Source organism: Calidris pugnax, unplaced genomic scaffold, assembly GCF_001431845.1.
Source record: "Calidris pugnax isolate Ruff unplaced genomic scaffold, ASM143184v1 scaffold300, whole genome shotgun sequence".
Taxonomy (NCBI): Eukaryota; Metazoa; Chordata; class Aves; order Charadriiformes; family Scolopacidae; genus Calidris; species Calidris pugnax.
The window spans coordinates 112818-131149 of NW_015091014.1; the positions used below are offsets into that span (position 1 = coordinate 112818).

Sequence of the window (18332 nt, forward strand, 5' to 3'; positions counted from 1 at the left end):
CCCTCACACCAAAACTAAATGCAGGGAAAGGTGGCTTTTCAGAAAAATCCTGAAATTGCATCCCCAAAATCTGTATTTCTTCCATAACAACACTTGGGGAAGGCAAAGGGCGTCCTTGGTCGTGTCCCATATTATTGGCTGCAAAGGGAGGGTCTTTGGCATGAAAAAGCCCTTTTAATTCCCACCCAAACCATCCCCGGGAACTACTGAAACATCTCACTCTCCAGAACACAAATATTTTTAGCACTTCCCCTTTTCAGCTACATTGGTCAAAATATTTTGTCAAAAGTGACACTTCTGTCAAAAATGTAGCAAGTTCTTTACAAAACACACACCTTTTCTAACCAAACACCACCTGGAGGCAATGGGGGCCAAAGCACTTGTCCCCGAGGGCTTCACAGCCGCAAAAACTGCTGATGCAGCCAGAAATGCTGAGTTGCACCCAAGAGAGTTGCTCCACCAGCATTCCCCACCCTTCCTTAGGGAACTGCAGGCAGCAATCCCATATTGTGCCACCAAAACAGGTCCCAGTAGCCACCTCTTGCTGGAAACCAGTCACCCACCTGGAGAACTCCTTGCTCTAGTTGGGCGTTAATGGGAAAACCTCCCCCAAACCTCCACCTTCTCAGCAGAGCCCCTTTTGCCAGGGGTCCCTCCATGCCTGGGCTTGGGCTGGTTGAGGGAAGGAGACTGACACATGGTGAACCTTGCAGGAGAGAGCTCAGCTGGATTGTCAGCTGTGTGACACCTCCGTCATCGTGCAAATGGACAACAGCCGGGACCTGGACATGGAGGGCATCATCAAAAGCGTTGAGTGCTGCTACGAGGAGATTGCCCAGAAGAGCAAGGCTGAAGTGGAGGCTTTCTACCAAACCAGAGTGAGTACTCACACCACCAGCACAGATGGCAATGAAATCCCTTGGCCAACAAAACTCTGGGGACCATTTCTCTCCTCCATGACACAACTTAAACCCACCCCACAGTCTGCATGCACTGTCTTGCTATAGAAAGTCATGCCAAAAAGAACAACCCACCCAAACAACCCTTAAAACTGTGTTTTAAGACTTCTCGGTAAAAACCAGAGTTGCTTCAAAGAGGTCTCCTCTGTGCACACCCACCAGGAACACCATCCCCTTCCCAAAGGACAAATGCTCAGACCTACCCAGGACTGTTGCCGTGTCCAGGCTGAGGTCACGTCTGGGTGCTTTCCCAGGAGCACCCACGTTGGTGCTGCTCCGGAGAGTTGCCACCTTCCCTGGAAGGGGCGATTGGGGCGTGTTAACGTCACCTTTTTCCCTTGCAATAGCTGGAGGAGCTCCACAGCAGCAGGGGCAAGTTCTGCGATGACCTGAGGAACAACCAGAGCGAGATAGCCGAGCTCAACCGGATGATCCAGAAGCTGCAGTGCGAGTCAGACAACGTGAAGAAACAGGTAGGACCAAGGGTTGAAGGGGAGACACGCCAAGGGCTTCCTCCTCACCAGCTCCCACCCTGCTGAGATGCAAAGAACCCCCCAGACCCCAGCCTGAGCCTGTATTTGCAGTGTCTCATCTGCTGTTGACACACAGAGAAGAAGATTTATTTCTCACTTGGCAAATAAGCAGAAGCTGGTTGGTTTGTCTACAACAGGAGGTGCTGCCAAGAGGTCCTCTCCTCTTTACCCCTCTTCTTCACCCCAGACAGCTTGGCCATCACATGTGTCCAGCCTAAATCCAGGCTCTCAGGCAGTTCCTAGCTGAGAATCAAGGGGGTGCATAAGGAACCCTGTAGAGATGCCTCTTAAGATGACCACTGGCCACCTTCTCACCCGTTCCTGCCCGCAGATCGCAGCCCTGCAGACGGCCATCTGCGACGCTGAGCAGCGGGGTGACTGTGCCCTCAAAGATGCCCGGCAGAAGCTGATTGACCTGCAGACTGCTCTGCAGCAGGCCAAGGACAAGATGGCATGTCTGCTGAGGGACTACCAGGAGCTGCTGAACGTCAAGCTGGCCCTGGACATTGAGATTGCCACTTACAGGACACTGCTGGAAGGAGAGGAGAGCAGGTAGGAGCAGCCCTGGAGGCACCTTGTCGCCAAAGCTGACAAAAGCCAACAGGAGAGGAGAGAGACAGGAAGGCAGACCCCCACGGGTGCAGAGGGGAGTATTGTCCCTTTTGGGTGCAGAGGGGACCATCATCCCTTTTCTCCCACCCATGGGTGCAGAGGGGAGTATTGTCCCTTTTCTCCCCCATGGGTGTAGAGAGGAGCATCACCCCTTTTTCTCCCCATGGGTGCAGAGGGGACCATCATCCCTTTTCTCCCACCCATGGGTGCAGAGGGGAGTATTGTCCCTTTTCTCCCCCATGGGTGTAGAGAGGAGCATCACCCCTTTTTCTCCCCATGGGTGCAGAGGGGACCATCATCCCTTTTCTCCCACCCATGGGTGCAGAGGGGAGTATTGTCCCTTTTCTCCCCCATGGGTGTAGAGAGGAGCATCACCCCTTTTTCTCCCCATGGGTGCAGAGGGGACCATCATCCCTTTTCTCCCACCCATGGATGCAGAGAGGAGCATCAGCCCTTTTTCTCTCCATGGGTTCATCTCTGAGACACTTCTTTTCTTTACAGGATATGCACCGGCAACCCTGTGAGCGTCGGTAAGTTAATGAGCCATCCCCTTAATTTCCTTACAAGTCTTTTAAGCTTATAAGTTTCTTTTCAAGCTGGTTTTGAGCTGCTCTGGGAGTGACGGAGCCTGTTTTTCTCCCACAGCTGTGGTCAGTGGCGGTGGCACCGTCGGGGAGTGCCGATCCCTATCTGGAATGGGAGGCAAATGCACCGTCAAGACCGGAGGGGCCGGCGGGGGCTTGGGGGTGGTCTCCTCCTTCGGGGTCGGCGGCGCCGGCTTTAGCACCCGCAGTATGGATTGTCTCCCCAGGGTGGGGGGCGGCTTCGGGGCCAGGAGCGCCGTCAGCTGCGTGGGGCGAGAAGTCATCCCCGGGGCCGAGGGGGTCCAGTGCGCCCCCGGGATGGGCAACATGGGCAACATGGGCAACCTGGGCAACGTGGTGTGCGCCGGGGTGGAGCAGTGTAGCCCGGGGGCTGTCATCATCCCCGGGGCTGGGGTCTGCAGCGCCGGGAGCCGGTACAGCACAGCCGTGAGGGTGGTCAGAACAACCCGGTAGAGAGCGGGGCTAGGGGGTGGGGGGGGCCAACGACCCATCATATTTTAAAATAATCAGCATTTCTGCAATAAAACAGTATTCCCCTTCCTTCTGACAGCTACAGGGATCACACAACCATGCACTGTCCATGCCCACACGATTAGGCACATCGCTCTGCCCAAAACTCTTTGCATGATCAAAACCCACCTTCTCATCCCTGTCCTTCTTGGGGACATGGTCCTTCCTGGGGACATGGTCACTCTTGAGGACACGGTCCTTCTTGGGGACACAGTCCCTCTTAAGGACACGGTCCTTCTTGAAGACATGGTCCTTCTTGGGGACATGGTCCTTCTTGGGGACAGGGTCCCTCTTGAGGACACGGTCCTTCTTGGGGACATGGTCCTTCTTGGGGACATGGTCCCTCTTGAGGACACAGTCCCTCTTGAGGACACAGTCCTTCTTGAAGGCATGGTCCTTCTTGGGGACATTGTCCTTCTTGAGGACATGGTCCTTCTTGGGGACATGGTTCCTCTTGAGGACACAGTCCTTTTTGAAGACACAGTCCTTCTTGGGGACATGATCCTTCTTGAGGACATGGTCCTTCTTGAGGACACAGTCCTTTTTGGGGTGCCAAGAAGGGACCCCAGGGTCTCAGCCTTTGGGTTTCATTTCAGACAGTCCATACCTGCCTTCACACAGCATCTCGTAACTCAGTCTTCTCTCCTTGACCCCTTTTCAGCAGGGATTTTTCTCTCCTTTGCAAAAGGGTGAGAAATTGAGTCACCCCAACTTCAGAGAGAGAAGCCGTGTTTCAGTTGTGGCTGCAGCTATGATTTAACTTCTCTAATGACACCCCCCAAAAAACAACAAAATCCCATTTTTCCTGTTTACGAGAGGGTTGGTAATGCTTATGCAAATGGGTCCAAGTTGCTACACCAGGTCTGGTAGAGCAGATTTTAATTACACACCGACGAGCACCTTATATTTCTGTAGTTAAATGCATGCGTTGTTTTTCCTGTGTGTGTATCAGGCAGACGGATTTAATGCTTTGAATGTGTAAGTGAACAGAGTTGATTACCCTTCGCTTACTCCAAACTCGCAGCTGTACCTTCAATAAACTACATGCATAATTCAGGCTCTGCTCCACGGGTTTCATTTCCCTCCTGAGATTACAAAAGCCGAGGTATTTTTTCAGACATCTCAAACATGAACCTCCAAAGGGGTGGGGGCGGGATTTTGCGAGAAGTAGGGTTTTAACCAAGTTTTTTTGTTTGTTTGTTTGTTCTGAGACTTTGTCTTCCTGCTGGGCTTTTGCATACCTTTATTCCATCCAGAGATGAGTGCGGCCACAAGGAAGTCTGGAAACGCAGGGAAAAGCAGGATATTTCGCCCCTCGTGGGATGTGCAGCTCCCTGGGGATCCCTCGCGCTGTCTGGGGTGTCTGGAGGCAGAACAAAAAAAAAAAAAAAAAGATTTGTTTAAAGAAATCAGTGCAACAGAAAGGAAAAAAAAAAAAAAATCCCACACCCCACCCTCTCATAAGAGTCAGGGAGTTTTCAAAGGAAGCAAACGAAAAGTGTACTTTAGCAAAATCAGGGCTTTTCTTCCTCGAACACCCCCTGCCTCAAAATGTGGGAACCTGCACAAAGAGCAGCGGCTGCGCCCGGGTCCTCCCACTCCCCCCAACATCCCTTTGCCTGGAGGGGAAGCCCCTCTCCCACCAGTTCAGGGGACTGGGATTGGGGGAAGATCAGCTCGCCCCCTCCCTTTCCTCCAGGAGGGTCCCCTCTTCCCAGGGGAGGGTGACCCACTGCAAGGTCTCCATGGCGTGGCTGGGAAAGGGTGGCCAGGGTGGTGCTCACCACAGCTGGAGGCACAGCTGGACGTCGGGAAAACCAGCCGGCCATCCCCATCCTCTCCCTGGGAGCAGCCAAAAGCCCCCGAGACAACTGGGCTCTGAATTGCCCCTTGGAGAAACCCATCCCTGGAAGCTGCCCAGGGTGTGGGCAGGTGGAGTCACCTCGTGAAAGCTCCTCCGAGGACCGGGTGTTGTCATTTATTCCCCGACGTCCCGCTCCACTTCCTAGACTTCGCTGCTGACTCAGAGCTTGTCTGCCCCAACCTCTCCAGGGCTGGAGAATGAGCTCAACCACCCTGCTGGGCTTGGACTGGCCACCTCGGTGTGATGGGGAGACCTTTGAGTTCCTTCCAGTCCCTCAAAGGGCTCCAGGAAAGCTGGGGGGAACTCTTGATGAGGGAGGAGTGTGATGGGATGAGGGGGAAGGGTTTGACACTGAAAGAGGGGAGATGGAGCTGAGATGTGGGGAAGAACTTCTTTAGTGTGAGGGTGGTGAGAGCCTGGCCCAGGTTGGCCAGAGAAGCTGTGGCTGCCCCATCCCTGGAGGGGTTCAAGGGCAGGTTGGACAGGGCTTGGAGCAACCTGGTGTGGTGGGAGGTGTCCCTACCCAGGGCAGGTGGTTGGAACTGGATTATCTTAAGGTCCCTTCTGACCCAAACCATTCTGTGACTCTACAGTGATGAACCCACCACAGGTTCCCACTCGTTGAGCATCTCCCTCTGCTTCTCTCCCAGCACAGACCATGGCTCCCCATGTCCACGGTGCTTTTCTGGTGGAAAACAAAATGCTTTAGTGGATGTGATCAGCAGGTAGAAGTTCACTAATTAATTTTTAATAAATGACAAGCCTTAGACACACTGCCTGGGCTGGGGCGGGGGTGGTGAAAGCCAAATGGAGCAGCCTTTGTTGAGAAGGCAAAACCCACCCACCTCAAGAGGATGTTTTTCGGAATGGTTATCTTCATCTTTTCTGTCTCAATGCATAGGACTCGGACTTCACCTCATTTGTATGCAAATAACCTGCAGAAACACCCAAACAAGAAGCTTCCAGTGCCCCAACAGCTCATAATAATTTATGTTGATCACCTCATCCCTGCACACCAAACCCCGCCGCCTCCCCAGGGTACCAAAGCAGCCCAGCAGCTCTTGCATTTGTGGGAGAACACCTTTAATCATCCCTGCCCTTCTCAACCCCCCAGGATTGCAAAACCTATGTTTTCTGCTGCCTGCTTGAAGATGTTCATGTAGGACAGGCTATTATGGAAAGAAAAAAGGCCAAGAGTATGTTTTTGGGGGCAATTTAGAAGGCAAACCCTGCTCGGCGTCACTCTGGACGTGCCCCTTGGTAGATGGACAGAGTCTAGAAGAGTTGATCCAAACTGAGAGATTCAAAATGCTACATCTCCCTCTGGGTATGGAGCCCAGAGACCTCAGCTCCTCCACACAACAGACCAGCCCGGTAAAGAAATGGTGCATTTTTCACCCAGCCTTCGCATCGCTCGCATACCTTGTGGACAGTGGGCTGAAGGGAGAAGAGTGTGGGAGCCTCAAATGACAATTCCCTCTTTCTTGTTGGCAGCCCCACCTTTAATCCCATTATATTCATTCAGTTCTAATATCTGTTCTGAACCCGTTTGTCAGCTTCAGGACAATCTGCCTTTTCTGGGGTCAAGAAAGCATGAAGACAATCATCTCATTTTCCCATCGCGCCCGGGCTTTGAATTTCATGCAAATAATCAAGGCAATAGATGTTCATGAATTTCAAGTGACATCCCCAGCAGATTCAGACCAACAGTTTTTCCAAAGAGAAGCGAGCCGACCTGCACCAACCAGGAATTTCTCGCTGCCATGGGAAATTCTATTCGAGTGACCCAACTCTCCCAGTTTGAGCCTGCCCGGCAGCATTTCTCCAAGGGTAATCAGATATTTGGTCTTCTTGTATTCGTGTAGAACACGAAGCACCTGCTTAATTTCATTTCCAGAGATGCCAGTGGGATTTTAGCTCGTACTTAATGGTTTTGCAGCACATGAACGTGTTTTGCAGGGCATGTGGAGTCCCGTCCTGCAAATTATGTTTAAGTTCCAGTCATGCGCAGAGCACGGGTAGTGCCACCGGGGCAGCAACATGCTGAAAACCAACTGAGCTCTTCAATATGAAGAATAAAACACCCTAAAACTTGCAGTTCCACAAAGTCCGAAATGCCAGAAAATGTCACCACACCCTACCGAATCTGCTCTTTTCCCCCAAGGACTCCAGGAATCAGAATAAGGAGAATTTGTGGGAGTATTTTTTCATGCTGGTTAAATCTTTCCTTTTGGCAATATTTTGAACAGAAAGACTCAAAAGGTCTTTAAAAGAAATCATGTCTGTAAAGAGCTAGAATCTCAAGACTGATTACATCCTAATTTTAACACACAAATAATACTATTCCACGAAGCTGGGCAAGGTGTTTTTCAGAAAATCTGCCTCTTTCATTGAAATGCTTTTTAGGTCAAGAGGAAAATGCGTCAATCCCATCCCCAGTTGGCTGGAGACATTGCAAGGGCAGCCTCTGGGTGGGATGGGGTTGTCCTCTGGAGATGTCAATAGAGAGGAAGCTGAGGAAACCTCCCACAGACCAAGTATCCAATACTCAATGGCCAAAATTTGAGGTGACATTTAAATATAGCATCTCTTAGGAAATTCATGGACCACGACCTCTTTGAGCTCATCACTGCAGAAAGACAGTGGATAAATTAGAGCCCTGAAAGAGATGTCAGGTCTCATGAACATCACACCTGCACTCTGCCTTCAGGCGCAGAAGCCCCGTGAAGTATTTTTGCTCAGATTTAGCCATTTTATTCTCACTGCCTTTCACTCAAGTCAATTGAGAAGACTCTCTACTAAGCTCTACACAGACCTACTACAACCTATAAGTAGCATGAGGGTATCAAGTAGCTATTTCTCATTTTTCACCCTTTTAAATATTTTCTTTTTTTTTTTTTTTGGTTTGCAGCTAGGAAATAAAATAATACATCTCTGCCAGCATACAGAGGGTTTGCAGCTCTCCCTGCCAAAACGCAGGGAGTTAGATAACTCTTCTAGCTGAGCAGATTCGCACTAGCTTCAGTAGGTGTGTTTGGGAGCAATCAGTGTTTAACGAGTTTCAATAAGACAGCTGGCTGCCTGGCACGTCAAAACCATGAAGGCACTAAATTGATCACTGGACTTCCACGCAACCAAGCCCAGATCCCCAGGGGGATAAAAAGGGCATCCCGCACCCCCTTCCAGAGAGCTGCACTCTCCCAGTTTGCTGTTTCTTGCCAGCGCTGGGTTGTTTTCTCCTGCTGCCATGAACCGGCAAACGTACAGCTTGAGAGCGGGAGGTGGAGGCAGGTCTTACAGCACTGCCTCGGCCGTTCTTCCAAGTAGCAACAGGGCTGGCTTCAGCTCCGTGTCCGTGGCACGATCTGGAGGAGGTGGAGGTGGCTTTGGAAGGCTCATGGGAGGAGGAGGTGGTGCTCTTGGCAGTGGTTTTGGCAGCAGGAGCCTCTACAACCTTGGTGGTAGCAAGAGGATATCCATCGGTGTTGGAAGCAGCTTCCGAGCTGCTTTTGGGAGTGGAGCTGGTGGTGGTGGCTCTGGCCTGGGAGGTGGCGGTGGTGGTGGTGGCTGTGGACTTGGTGGTGGCGGAGCTGGTGGTGGTCTTGGGCTTGGTCTTGGCAGTGGGTATGGCTTTGGTGGAGGTGCTGGTGGGCTTGGCTTTGCTGGTGGACCAGGAGGTGGTGGAGGGTATGGCTTTGGTGGAGTAGGGGGGCCAGGAGGATTCAGTGGAGGGCTGGGTGGTGGCAGGAGCTCAGTGGCATTTGTTGGTGGCCCACCTGGAGTTGGCACAATCCAAGAAGTGACTGTCAACCAGAGCCTCCTGGCACCACTGAATCTGGAGATAGATCCAAACATCCACCAGGTGCGAAAAGACGAGAAGGAGCAAATCAAGACCCTCAACAACAAGTTTGCTTCGTTCATCGACAAGGTGAGACCTCACCAAGGGCTGTGGAATCATGACGGAGAGGGAGAAAGACAGTCTTGTAGCTACAAAAATACGACTTCATAGATCTGTAGCCTATTGTATGTCTCCTATTTGCACGTCTTCTAAAATAATCAAAAAAGAACATTCTTCGAAGCAGTTATGAGGCAGAAAACTAGACTAGAAGATAGTAATAAGAGGGTTAGATCCAGGTTTTGTGCCTGGGAAATAAGATGTATTCACCCAAATGGAGAAAACCTGTTCCAGGTCCAGACCTCACTGCTTGACCCAGCTCTCTCTGTGGGGAATCTCAGCAGACGCGTTGGTCCTTATTGCTTTCTTGCCTGGCAGCTAAAGCCCTTTCTATATTGACTCAACTTAAGTGCTTCCCTGGCTTTTCCTTGGGTAAATACACGGTATATATGAGCAAAAGGAAAGGCAATTAAGTACTTGTCTTTTAAGCTGTAGCGCTCAGATCTTAGCTTTAATGAAGGAAGATAAATATCTCTTACAAAGGAAGAAAAACCAAAGGATGTTAAAGAAAGCAGGTAATGAAAGAGCTGAACCCACATTTTCTGATGATTGCTCATCGGCTTGCTAAATTAAAATTGTCTCTAACAAGAACTGTCCACTAAGGGCAGATTTGCTTGGCTACTGGATGGGCTAACATAGCCCTAGATAATCTGGAGGAGATTCACAGCTGGATTTAATGCTCTTGGGTTGGGATTTCCAAACATCAGCCCCAGTTACTGGCCACCAGCATGTTCACAGGTATCTTCTGCTAAGCCTCTTCTGCTCCCCAATGTCCAGGTTCGCTTCCTGGAGCAGCAGAACAAGGTGCTTGAGACAAAATGGACCCTCCTGCAGGACCAGGGTCAAAAAACCAACTCAGGCAAAAGCAACCTGGACCCCCTCTTTGAGGCTTACATCAACAACCTGAAGCGGCAGCTGGCCAACCTGCTCAACGAGAGAGGACGCATGGACGGAGAGCTGAAGAACATGCAAGACCTCGTTGAGGATTTCAAGAACAAGTGAGTGCCTGCTGGTGGCACATCCTGGCACCCTGGGGTGAAACGGGATGCAAATGGTTCAGCCTAGCATTAGGCAGTAGCATGAATCTCACAGATTTAGCTTTCTGCGAGTCAAACATCTTCCCTTTTCTACAGGAAAGGGGAAAAAAAAGGTATCTCCAATTTGTGCTCTGGCCCATAACATAGTACCTAACTAATCCCTCTCTAATATCCCACTCCTCTCCCTGAAGAACCCCTGCCTTCCTGCACAGAAGCAGAAGAAATGTCCATCAACATTTTCCCAACTGGAAAATGCAGGTTCAGCCAAGACACAACAACTTGTGATGACACTTGTGAAGGAAAAATCACCTAGACCAGCTTTACCTTCCTTGTTCCACCTGTGTTATGTCAAAATGTCATTTCAACCCTTGGAGAAATGGGATTCCTGGCAAGAGTCTCCAGGAGGCTGATTTGGAGATGCCTCCTGGAGCCCAAATAACCTCGTGGTCTTAGTTGTGCAACTCTGCTGCTTACCCGGGTATGATATCCAGCACGTCTTTCCCTTTATCCCTGCAGGTATGAGGAGGAAATCAACCGACGCACGGCAGCGGAGAATGAATTTGTGGTGCTGAAGAAGGTGGGTGAGACAGGAGGTATTAGGGATGCTGAGCTAACCCTGGGACTGGGGGTTCCCTGGGATGGGCTGGGAATGCCCTAAAGGATGGGAGATCTCATGGAACCTGTATCCTCATCCTTTAAAAGCTGCCATTTGGACTGTGGTTTTGGGGGAAAGGAATGGAGGGGCTTGGGGGATGGAAGTGAATTCCCACTCCTGTCCCAACACCCATGCTGGGCACAAATGGCCTGAACCTCCTTCCTTATCCACTAACGACGTTACACACAGCACTTCTTGTGGCCAAGAGGTGTCCTCTTGGTGCTCTTCCAGGGGAACGTGCCTAGCAGCTCCTCCAGCCAGGCAGCACCACCGCAGCAGACTCATCTCCAGGCTTGGCCAGCTCATGGCTGAGCTCAAGAAGTACCTGGGGCTGCAGATGTCCCCATGGTCATTCTTTTCCAGGACGTGGATGCTGCTTACATGAACAAGGTGGAGCTGGAGGCCAAGGTGGATGCCCTGACTGATGAACTCAGCTTCCTCCGAGCCCTCTACGATGCGGTACAGATGCCCTCCTTCCCTGACTGTCCTGTGGTCACCCCCTGGACGATGACTGCCACCATTGATGGTGTTTGGGAAGGTAAGTGCAAGCTGGCTGGGATCCTCTGTGCTTCCTCACAGGAGCTGGCTCAGCTCAGTGCACAAGTGTCCGACACTGCTGTCATTCTGTCCATGGACAATAACCGGGACCTGGACCTCAGCAGCATCATAGCTGAGGTCAAAGCTCAGTACGAGGACATCGCCAACAGGAGCCGGGCTGAGGCTGAGGCCTGGTACCAAACCAAGGTGAACAGACCCCTGGGTGCATTTCTGGGGAAAATCACTGCTGTCCCTATATAAGGCTGTTTGAGCCACCTCTTGTCCACCTGGACATCTCAGAGGGTTTACTCTTCCTTCTGAACCGCAGTTCGAGGAGCTGCAGGCCACAGCTGGGAAGCATGGGGACGACCTGCGCAACACAAAGGGGGAAATCTCGGAGCTCAACCGGCTGATCCAGAGGATCCGGGCAGAGATAGAGAACACAAGGAACCAGGTAGGAATGGCAAAAGGAGCCCATAGAGCCTCATTGTGTGGTCCTTTAGCACCACAGCTCTGCCATCTGCCACTACTTTGCTGGATGGGGACTTTAGCAGCCCCATTGTATGTTCTACCTCATTAAATGTACAGAATTCCTTCCTGAAAAGGGTATCATGCTCTAACTGTTCAAGAAAAGGCTGGATAGGGCTTTGAGCAACCTGGTCTGATGGGAGGTGTCTCTGCCCAGGGCAAGGGGTGGGACTGGATGATCTTTAAGGTCCCTTCCAACCCAAACCAGTCTGTGATTCTATGAACATGTATTAAATCACTCTTGACAGGCTGGCATTTCAACGCCAGCAATGTTAGCGATGGGTGAAAGACCTCAGTTCATACCTTTTGTCATTAACACCCCAACCAGAATGGTTTTCTTCCTTGGGTGACTCTTACCCAGAAAGAAAAGCAGCATTTAGGAGTCCCCATCCCTCCTCTCGCAGTGTGCCACCCTGCAGACAGCCATCGGAGATGCCGAGGAGCGTGGAGAGCTGGCCCTCAAGGATGCCAAGGCAAAGATGATTGACTTGGAAGACGCCCTGCAGAAAGCCAAAGCTGACATGGCCCGTCAGCTCCGCGAGTACCAGGAGCTGATGAACGTCAAGCTGGCCCTGGACATCGAGATTGCGACCTACAGGAAGCTGCTGGAGGGCGAGGAGAGCAGGTGGGGGCAAAATCCCTTCAGGAATAAGAGTGACTATCACCTTGCCCCTGCCGGCAGTTGGACCCGCTGCCTGTCTCCTTCCTTTTGCTCTAACCTCCCCTTTCTCTGCCCTCCAACAGGCTGAGCGGAGAGGGACTCAACCCCATCAGCTACTGTAAGTACCACAGTCCTTGTCTTGCTTTGGGCCGATGGGAGCAGAGGCTGTGGGCAACCTTGGGAAAAGGGAGGTTTTGCCTAATATAAGGCGTTCAGTGCCCTCCAACAGCTTTGGTGGCTTGCACAGGGGACAGAAGTTGGGTTCAAGTCCTGTAGGTCAAGGCCCCGGTGATGGTGCTTTCTGGAGCTGGGTGGCTATCAAGGAGATCTCCAACCCTCTGGTTGCTTTTTCTTTCAGCTGTCATCAGCTCCAGCTCTGGGGTGGCCGGTGGAGCTGGGTTAGGAGGAGGATTTGGTGGACTGAGCCTCAGCGGAGGAGGCGGCGGAGGTGGTTTTGGTCTTGGAGGTGGCGGTGGAAGCGGTTTTGGTCTTGGAGGAGGTGGTGGAAGCGGTTTTGGTCTTGGAGGAGGCGGCGGAGGTGGAGGCTACAGCTTTGGAAGCGGAGGACTTGGACTTGGTGGTGGCCTTGGAGGTGGATTTGGAGGTGGCAGCGGGCTCAGCATTGCAAGTGGTCCTGGCTACGGAGTGGGTGGCAGCAGCAGCCTGAGCACCAGTGGAGGGAATTTCAGCTCTGGAAGTGCAAAAGGCACCAACCCAGGTGTGAAAATCGTCTCCAAAACCTCCTCCAGCAAAAAGAGTATCAAAAGCCAAAGCCTGAAGAACGCTACACAGCCCGAGTAAAACCACCACCAGACCCTCCCCAAAGCCACGGCTCCTGCCTTGCTCCCAAATCGCTCCCACACATCACCATCCCCTTCACCCACCTCTGCCCCGGCTCCTCGCTCCGTACCTCTGCCGCATCTGGATCACCATTGACAGAGAGCAGCGGAGCACGCGTTAACCAGATCTCTCAAAGTGCCTGAAACAGGATTAAAAAAAAAGAAAACACGGGCCTAAGTGATTTTCTGAATGGGGATTTTTTTTTTCGTTTGGTTGTTTGCTTTTAATGAGGCTGAGCAGCTCATTTGTAACTGTGGCCAGCTGACGGCCATCAGCCCACACAGATCAAATAGCAGGGGAGATGCAATAACGTGGGTTTTTAGCTCAATTCTGGCCCATGGGAGCCCAGGGATGGGCTGAGAACTTGGCTTCTGTTCAGTCCCATTTGCCGTCACTGCAGGGACCAACCAAACTCACTCCTTGAAGTGAAGCAACTCACCTTGGTCAGAGATGTGGGTTATTCTTCTGCTGTGTAGAAATACCCCAGGAGGTTGCTGAAAGACCCCAGGGCAGTGGTTTGTAAGAACAGGGCTCCTTTTAAAATATTCCTTATTATGGGAGGACAGAGCCTGTCAGGAGTCTCTCAGGTGCGATGGAAAAAATCCCTCTTTTCCCCATTCAGAGCTTTGGAAAGACATGTTCCTTCCAGCTGCGCGGAGCGTAGTGTTAGGAAAGGAACCTGAGATCCCTCCATCTGAAAAGTGCCCCCCAGGGGGATGTGGAGGCATCGAGAATCACTTGCAAGGAGCTTATCCAAAAGGCAACCCCAAATTCCTCTCCCATTCCTCTCCTTTCCCTTCTTAAGTGAAAGTTGCCCGTTGCAGCGCCTTGAACGTAACCTTGTTGGGTGCATTTTGTCAGAGGAGCCACCAGTGACTGACCCACAGCACAGGGAAAAAGGGCTCATTTCCTAAATTGTAGTATTTTCTAATTCTAAATAATAACTGGGGCAGAGAGTTCCTCAAAAGCCAGATGGGTGTTGGCAGTTAAATGGGGGTCCCTGCCCTATCTCACGCTTGGTTTTGTTGGAATGGCTTAAAAAATGCCCAAATCATCTAACAGTCACTGACTTCGCCCACTCTCTTGGTAACAGAAGCTGAGAACAAAGTCTGAGATTTTGGGACTTTTTAGGTGGAGGAAGAGGAGGCTGAGGGGAGACCTTATCGCTCTCTACAACTATCTGAAAGGACATTGTAGAGAGGTTGGTGCTGGTGTCTTCTCCCAGGTGATTAGTGGTAGAAGGAGAGGGAATGGATTCAAGCTGCAACAGGGGAGGTTTAGATGGGACACTAGGAAACATTTCTTCCCAGAAAGAGTGGTCAGAGACTGGAATAGGCTGCCCAGGGAGGTGGTAGATTCACCATCCCTGGATGTGTTCAAGAGTCATTTAGATGCGGTGGTGGGGGATAAGGTGTAGGGGAGAACTTTGTAGAGTGGGGTTGATGGTTGGACTCGATGATCCCAAGGGTCTTTTCCAACCTGAATGATTCTATGATTCTATGAAATGGTGATAATCACACTTAAAAAACTTCCTGAGATGGCCCTGTCCACACATGTTCCTGGGGATGTTCCAGCATCTCCACAAGGTGGGGGTTTCTCTGCCAAAAGACAGATATTTGGTCAACTGAAAAGCGCCACCAGGTTTCAGCCCAGCACGTGGGGAACAGGGCAACCGGGAGCAGGAGCCCAAAGGCCCAAAGTGCCCCAAAACCTACTTTCCCTTTTCGGATGGAATTTACTCCTCTGGCCTTCCACCATGTCTTTTTATTTTTGTGAAAGTCCCATTAAAAAAGAAAAACTGCAGCTTTTTTTACTTCAATGATATGACGCTGCGTTTTCCTTCCTCTCTCTATTTTTTTTTTTCTGGAACCTATTGAATAAAACTGGATTGTAATTTATTTGTTCCTACATCTTTTTATTCTAAACCAGAACCAGTGGCATGAAATATTCCCAACCTTCAGCGGGGGGGTGGCTTTTGTTTTACTTTCGGGGAAAAGTTTCAAAATTCTGATAAAATTATAATGAAAAGCCAAAACAAATTGAAGAATCAGAGAAAAGAGGAGGAGGAGGGTGGGAGTTTATGCATAAAATGACAAAAAAATTAATCACTGTTCATTTCTTAATATATGATTGAAGTTAATTGAAAAGCCTCTTTTCCATGGATGGGAGGGAGTTACACAGTTCTGCTAGCTGGGGCAAAATCCCCCAAATTTAATTTAATTTCTTAAAAAGACGTAGGCAACCCAGAGCTCTGGGGGAGGATTTTATCAGGATGATCTAGACCGAGGTTGGGTTTCGGCGCAACTCACCCTGGGATGCAGGGATTTTGGTCAGCCGTGATTGCAAAAGGAGAATGAATAATAAAAAAAAACGGGAGGGGAGGGAGGGGGGAACCCAACCCAGACAAACACTCACACCTTATTGCATTTCAAAGAGGAAAACGCTTCTGCTCCCCGTGAGTCCCAGCTGGGAACCCGAGGCACCGAGAGACTGGAGCATCCGACACCCCTACTTCGGCCGGGAAAATAATCAGAGGACCAAAGTTTGGGGAGAAACCCCTCATTCCCCAATTATCCCGGAGGATGCTGCAGAGAGAGAGAGAGAGGCCAAAAATGAGTGAAGGCTAAAAAATAAACCCCGAGTCCCCTCCGTTTCTGCACCCGCCTGCGCGAACACCACGTCACCCAGCTGGGGCGCGAGGAGTTAATGTAGTTAATGACGACCTCACTGTAACTAACCTTAAAGGTTTGAATGTCTTGGGGGAAAAAAAAAAAAAAAGCCAAAAAGTCCAGAATCGGTGCTTCTGGGCAACCAACAGCCCTTCCCCCGGCACCCCTGGTCCCCCCACCAAACCCTACCTCCCAAACCCCGTCCTCCCCCATCATCCCAGGGGCAGATGCCGCCCTGAGCAGTGACAGGAGCCAAGGGAAACATGAGGGACTGAGAAATTCTGCACCAATTTTCCTTGTTTTGGTGCCTAAACCGGTGTTCGCTTTTACTCTTCCAACCCCTTTGTAATATTCCGCTTAATTACCATCGTCTGCAGCAACAGGCTTTCCTAGAAGAGCCGGGGAGGTAATGACTGCCTTCCACGGGAATCCTTTTCCCTTCACTTTAATTAAACCATCCTCAGCCCTGTGCTCCCGTTCCCAGGTGTGACTTTGCATAGCTTTTTGGAAGTCAAAAGCGGGCTCCCTGCCCACCCCCTTTCTCCCCAGGACCCAGCCCTCACGAGCCAATTCACATCTGCAGGCTTTGGAAAGCAAATTTCCCTACCTCTGCCACGCTTTTAATAGAATTTATTCATTTTCCCTATCAGCGTGACCCCAGCAGCACCGTTAGCGAGGTTACTTGCCCCTGCGCATCATCTGTGAAATGGGCACATGGCGCTCCCGGAGATGGGGGGAGCGCGGGTGCGGTTTTTCCTGCAAAACTCGGCCTTTCCAGCACCCGGGAGGTTCCCACGTCTCCACTCCCGAGGCGAGAGCACCCCCTTGCTACCGCCCAGCCCTCTCTCCCTTCCAGCGGGAGGGAGATCCAAGGACCAGCTTCCCGGAGGCGCCGCGGGCACCGGTGACTCAGGCTGTTGGCAACGAGCAGCCACAGGGAGATGACAGTTGGGAGCGCTGGCTTTTTCTGATTGCAACTAGGGGAGGAGCAAAAAAAAGAAAAGAAAAAAAACCCACACAACCACCTCCCCCGATACAAAATAAACCAAAAAAAACCCCTTGCGCTCAGGTTCTTTCAAGTTCCCAGACGGAGAAGACAGGGGTTGGAAAGGCATCAACAGGAACAAGCTCCGAGATGCAGCAGATGCCCTTAAGCCACTCCATTTGGATGAAGTTCCTGCACTTATTACTCACGTAGCCCATTTCCAGAAGCTTTTTTGGGGTTCATCTGCTCGGGGGTTTTATCTCTCTACCTTTGTGCTATTATTTTATCTGACGTAGAACACGACCAGGGAGGGCAGGAGGACGCAGAATGCAGTTTGCAGACCTGGTTTGGGTGGGGGAGAGGGGATTTCTCCTCTTGGACTCCACGTCCAGCTCTTGATGGACCCAAGAGGAGAAGTCCCCACCTCCCCTGCCTTCACACCCCACCAAAGCACGACCCAGCTTCAGCATGGGGATGGAAGCTCCTGGGTGGGGGTTGAACCCAAGATCAAGGGGAAAAGGCTATTTTAGGAAAAAAAAAAAAAATTCCAAGGGAATGATCTCAGCAGGGTGAAGGAGTGGGTGGGAGGGAGCTGGAAGAAAAGCGGGTGAATTCCCCTCCACACAAGGTCTCAGAGAAGCAGGAGTGACGTGGAATCTGCTGGTTAAATATTGGAGGGGGAACAGAAAAAAAGCGATAAAAATACCACTTCACAGGGAGCTTTTGAACCCTGAGCCTGACAAGGAGATTCAAAAGAAGAGCAATCATTTCAAGCGCCTTTTAATAACTATTTTATAAGTCTCGTAGTACTATTTAACGTAATTTGAAGTTATTTGGGAAAAGGGATTTACTTGCTGCCTTTGAAAGCCATGCTCACAAATTTCTAAGCTTCCCCTGCAACGAGGGAGACCAGTTTTTTTGGTAAGATCCCGAAAAATCCTACCACGAGACAACCTTCAGGCAGCTCAACTCTGCAAGCCCACGATCCCCTAGGCTCTCTTTTCCGAAAGAAATCAGCAGATAAATTAAAGCTGACAAATAAAACCACCTTCAGCCCCCAGCTTTCCCAAGACAACACCACGACACGTGTCCGGTCCCAGACCTGGAAGCAGCGGAAAAAAAATAAAAAAGCCTTTATTTATGCTGCCTCCTTTGTCGTGTGATGTGTTAAAGCCTAAAACTTCAGCCTGGAAAGGCTTCAGAGTAAGGAATTTTATTCCAGGCAGCTTTCCCTTGGCTGGCCATAAGGAAAAGCAGCTCCCAGGGTCCCGGAGAAGAGTCGTGTCGTGTCCTGCTCCCCAGCGCAGCCCTCGGCGCCTCGTCCCGTTCCATTCTAATTTGGTGACTCAGATCGTTAGGGCTTTGGTAAGAGGTTGGGGGGG

The 18332-nt window shown here is 50.9% G+C and overlaps 2 protein-coding genes across 2 annotated transcripts in view; both read left to right on the top strand.

Annotated features, from left to right (window-relative positions):
• Positions 1 to 2048, top strand: part of LOC106895990 (keratin, type II cytoskeletal 3-like) — a 6009-nt gene extending 3961 nt beyond the window's left edge. Inside the window, exons 5-7 of the mRNA XM_014955680.1 lie at positions 714 to 878; positions 1307 to 1432; positions 1824 to 2048. Coding sequence (XP_014811166.1) covers positions 714 to 878; positions 1307 to 1432; positions 1824 to 2048 — 516 coding nt within the window. The remainder of the gene's footprint in view (positions 1 to 713; positions 879 to 1306; positions 1433 to 1823) is intronic.
• Positions 2049 to 8330: 6282 nt separating this feature from the next.
• On the top strand, positions 8331 to 13257 carry LOC106895991 (keratin, type II cytoskeletal 5-like). The gene is made up of 9 exons (XM_014955681.1): positions 8331 to 9011; positions 9816 to 10036; positions 10592 to 10652; positions 11094 to 11189; positions 11310 to 11474; positions 11596 to 11721; positions 12200 to 12420; positions 12540 to 12574; positions 12815 to 13257. The coding sequence occupies exons 1-9, from the start codon at positions 8331 to 8333 to the stop codon at positions 13255 to 13257; spliced, it is 2049 nt and encodes a 682-aa protein (XP_014811167.1).
• Positions 13258 to 18332: the final 5075 nt, after the last annotated feature.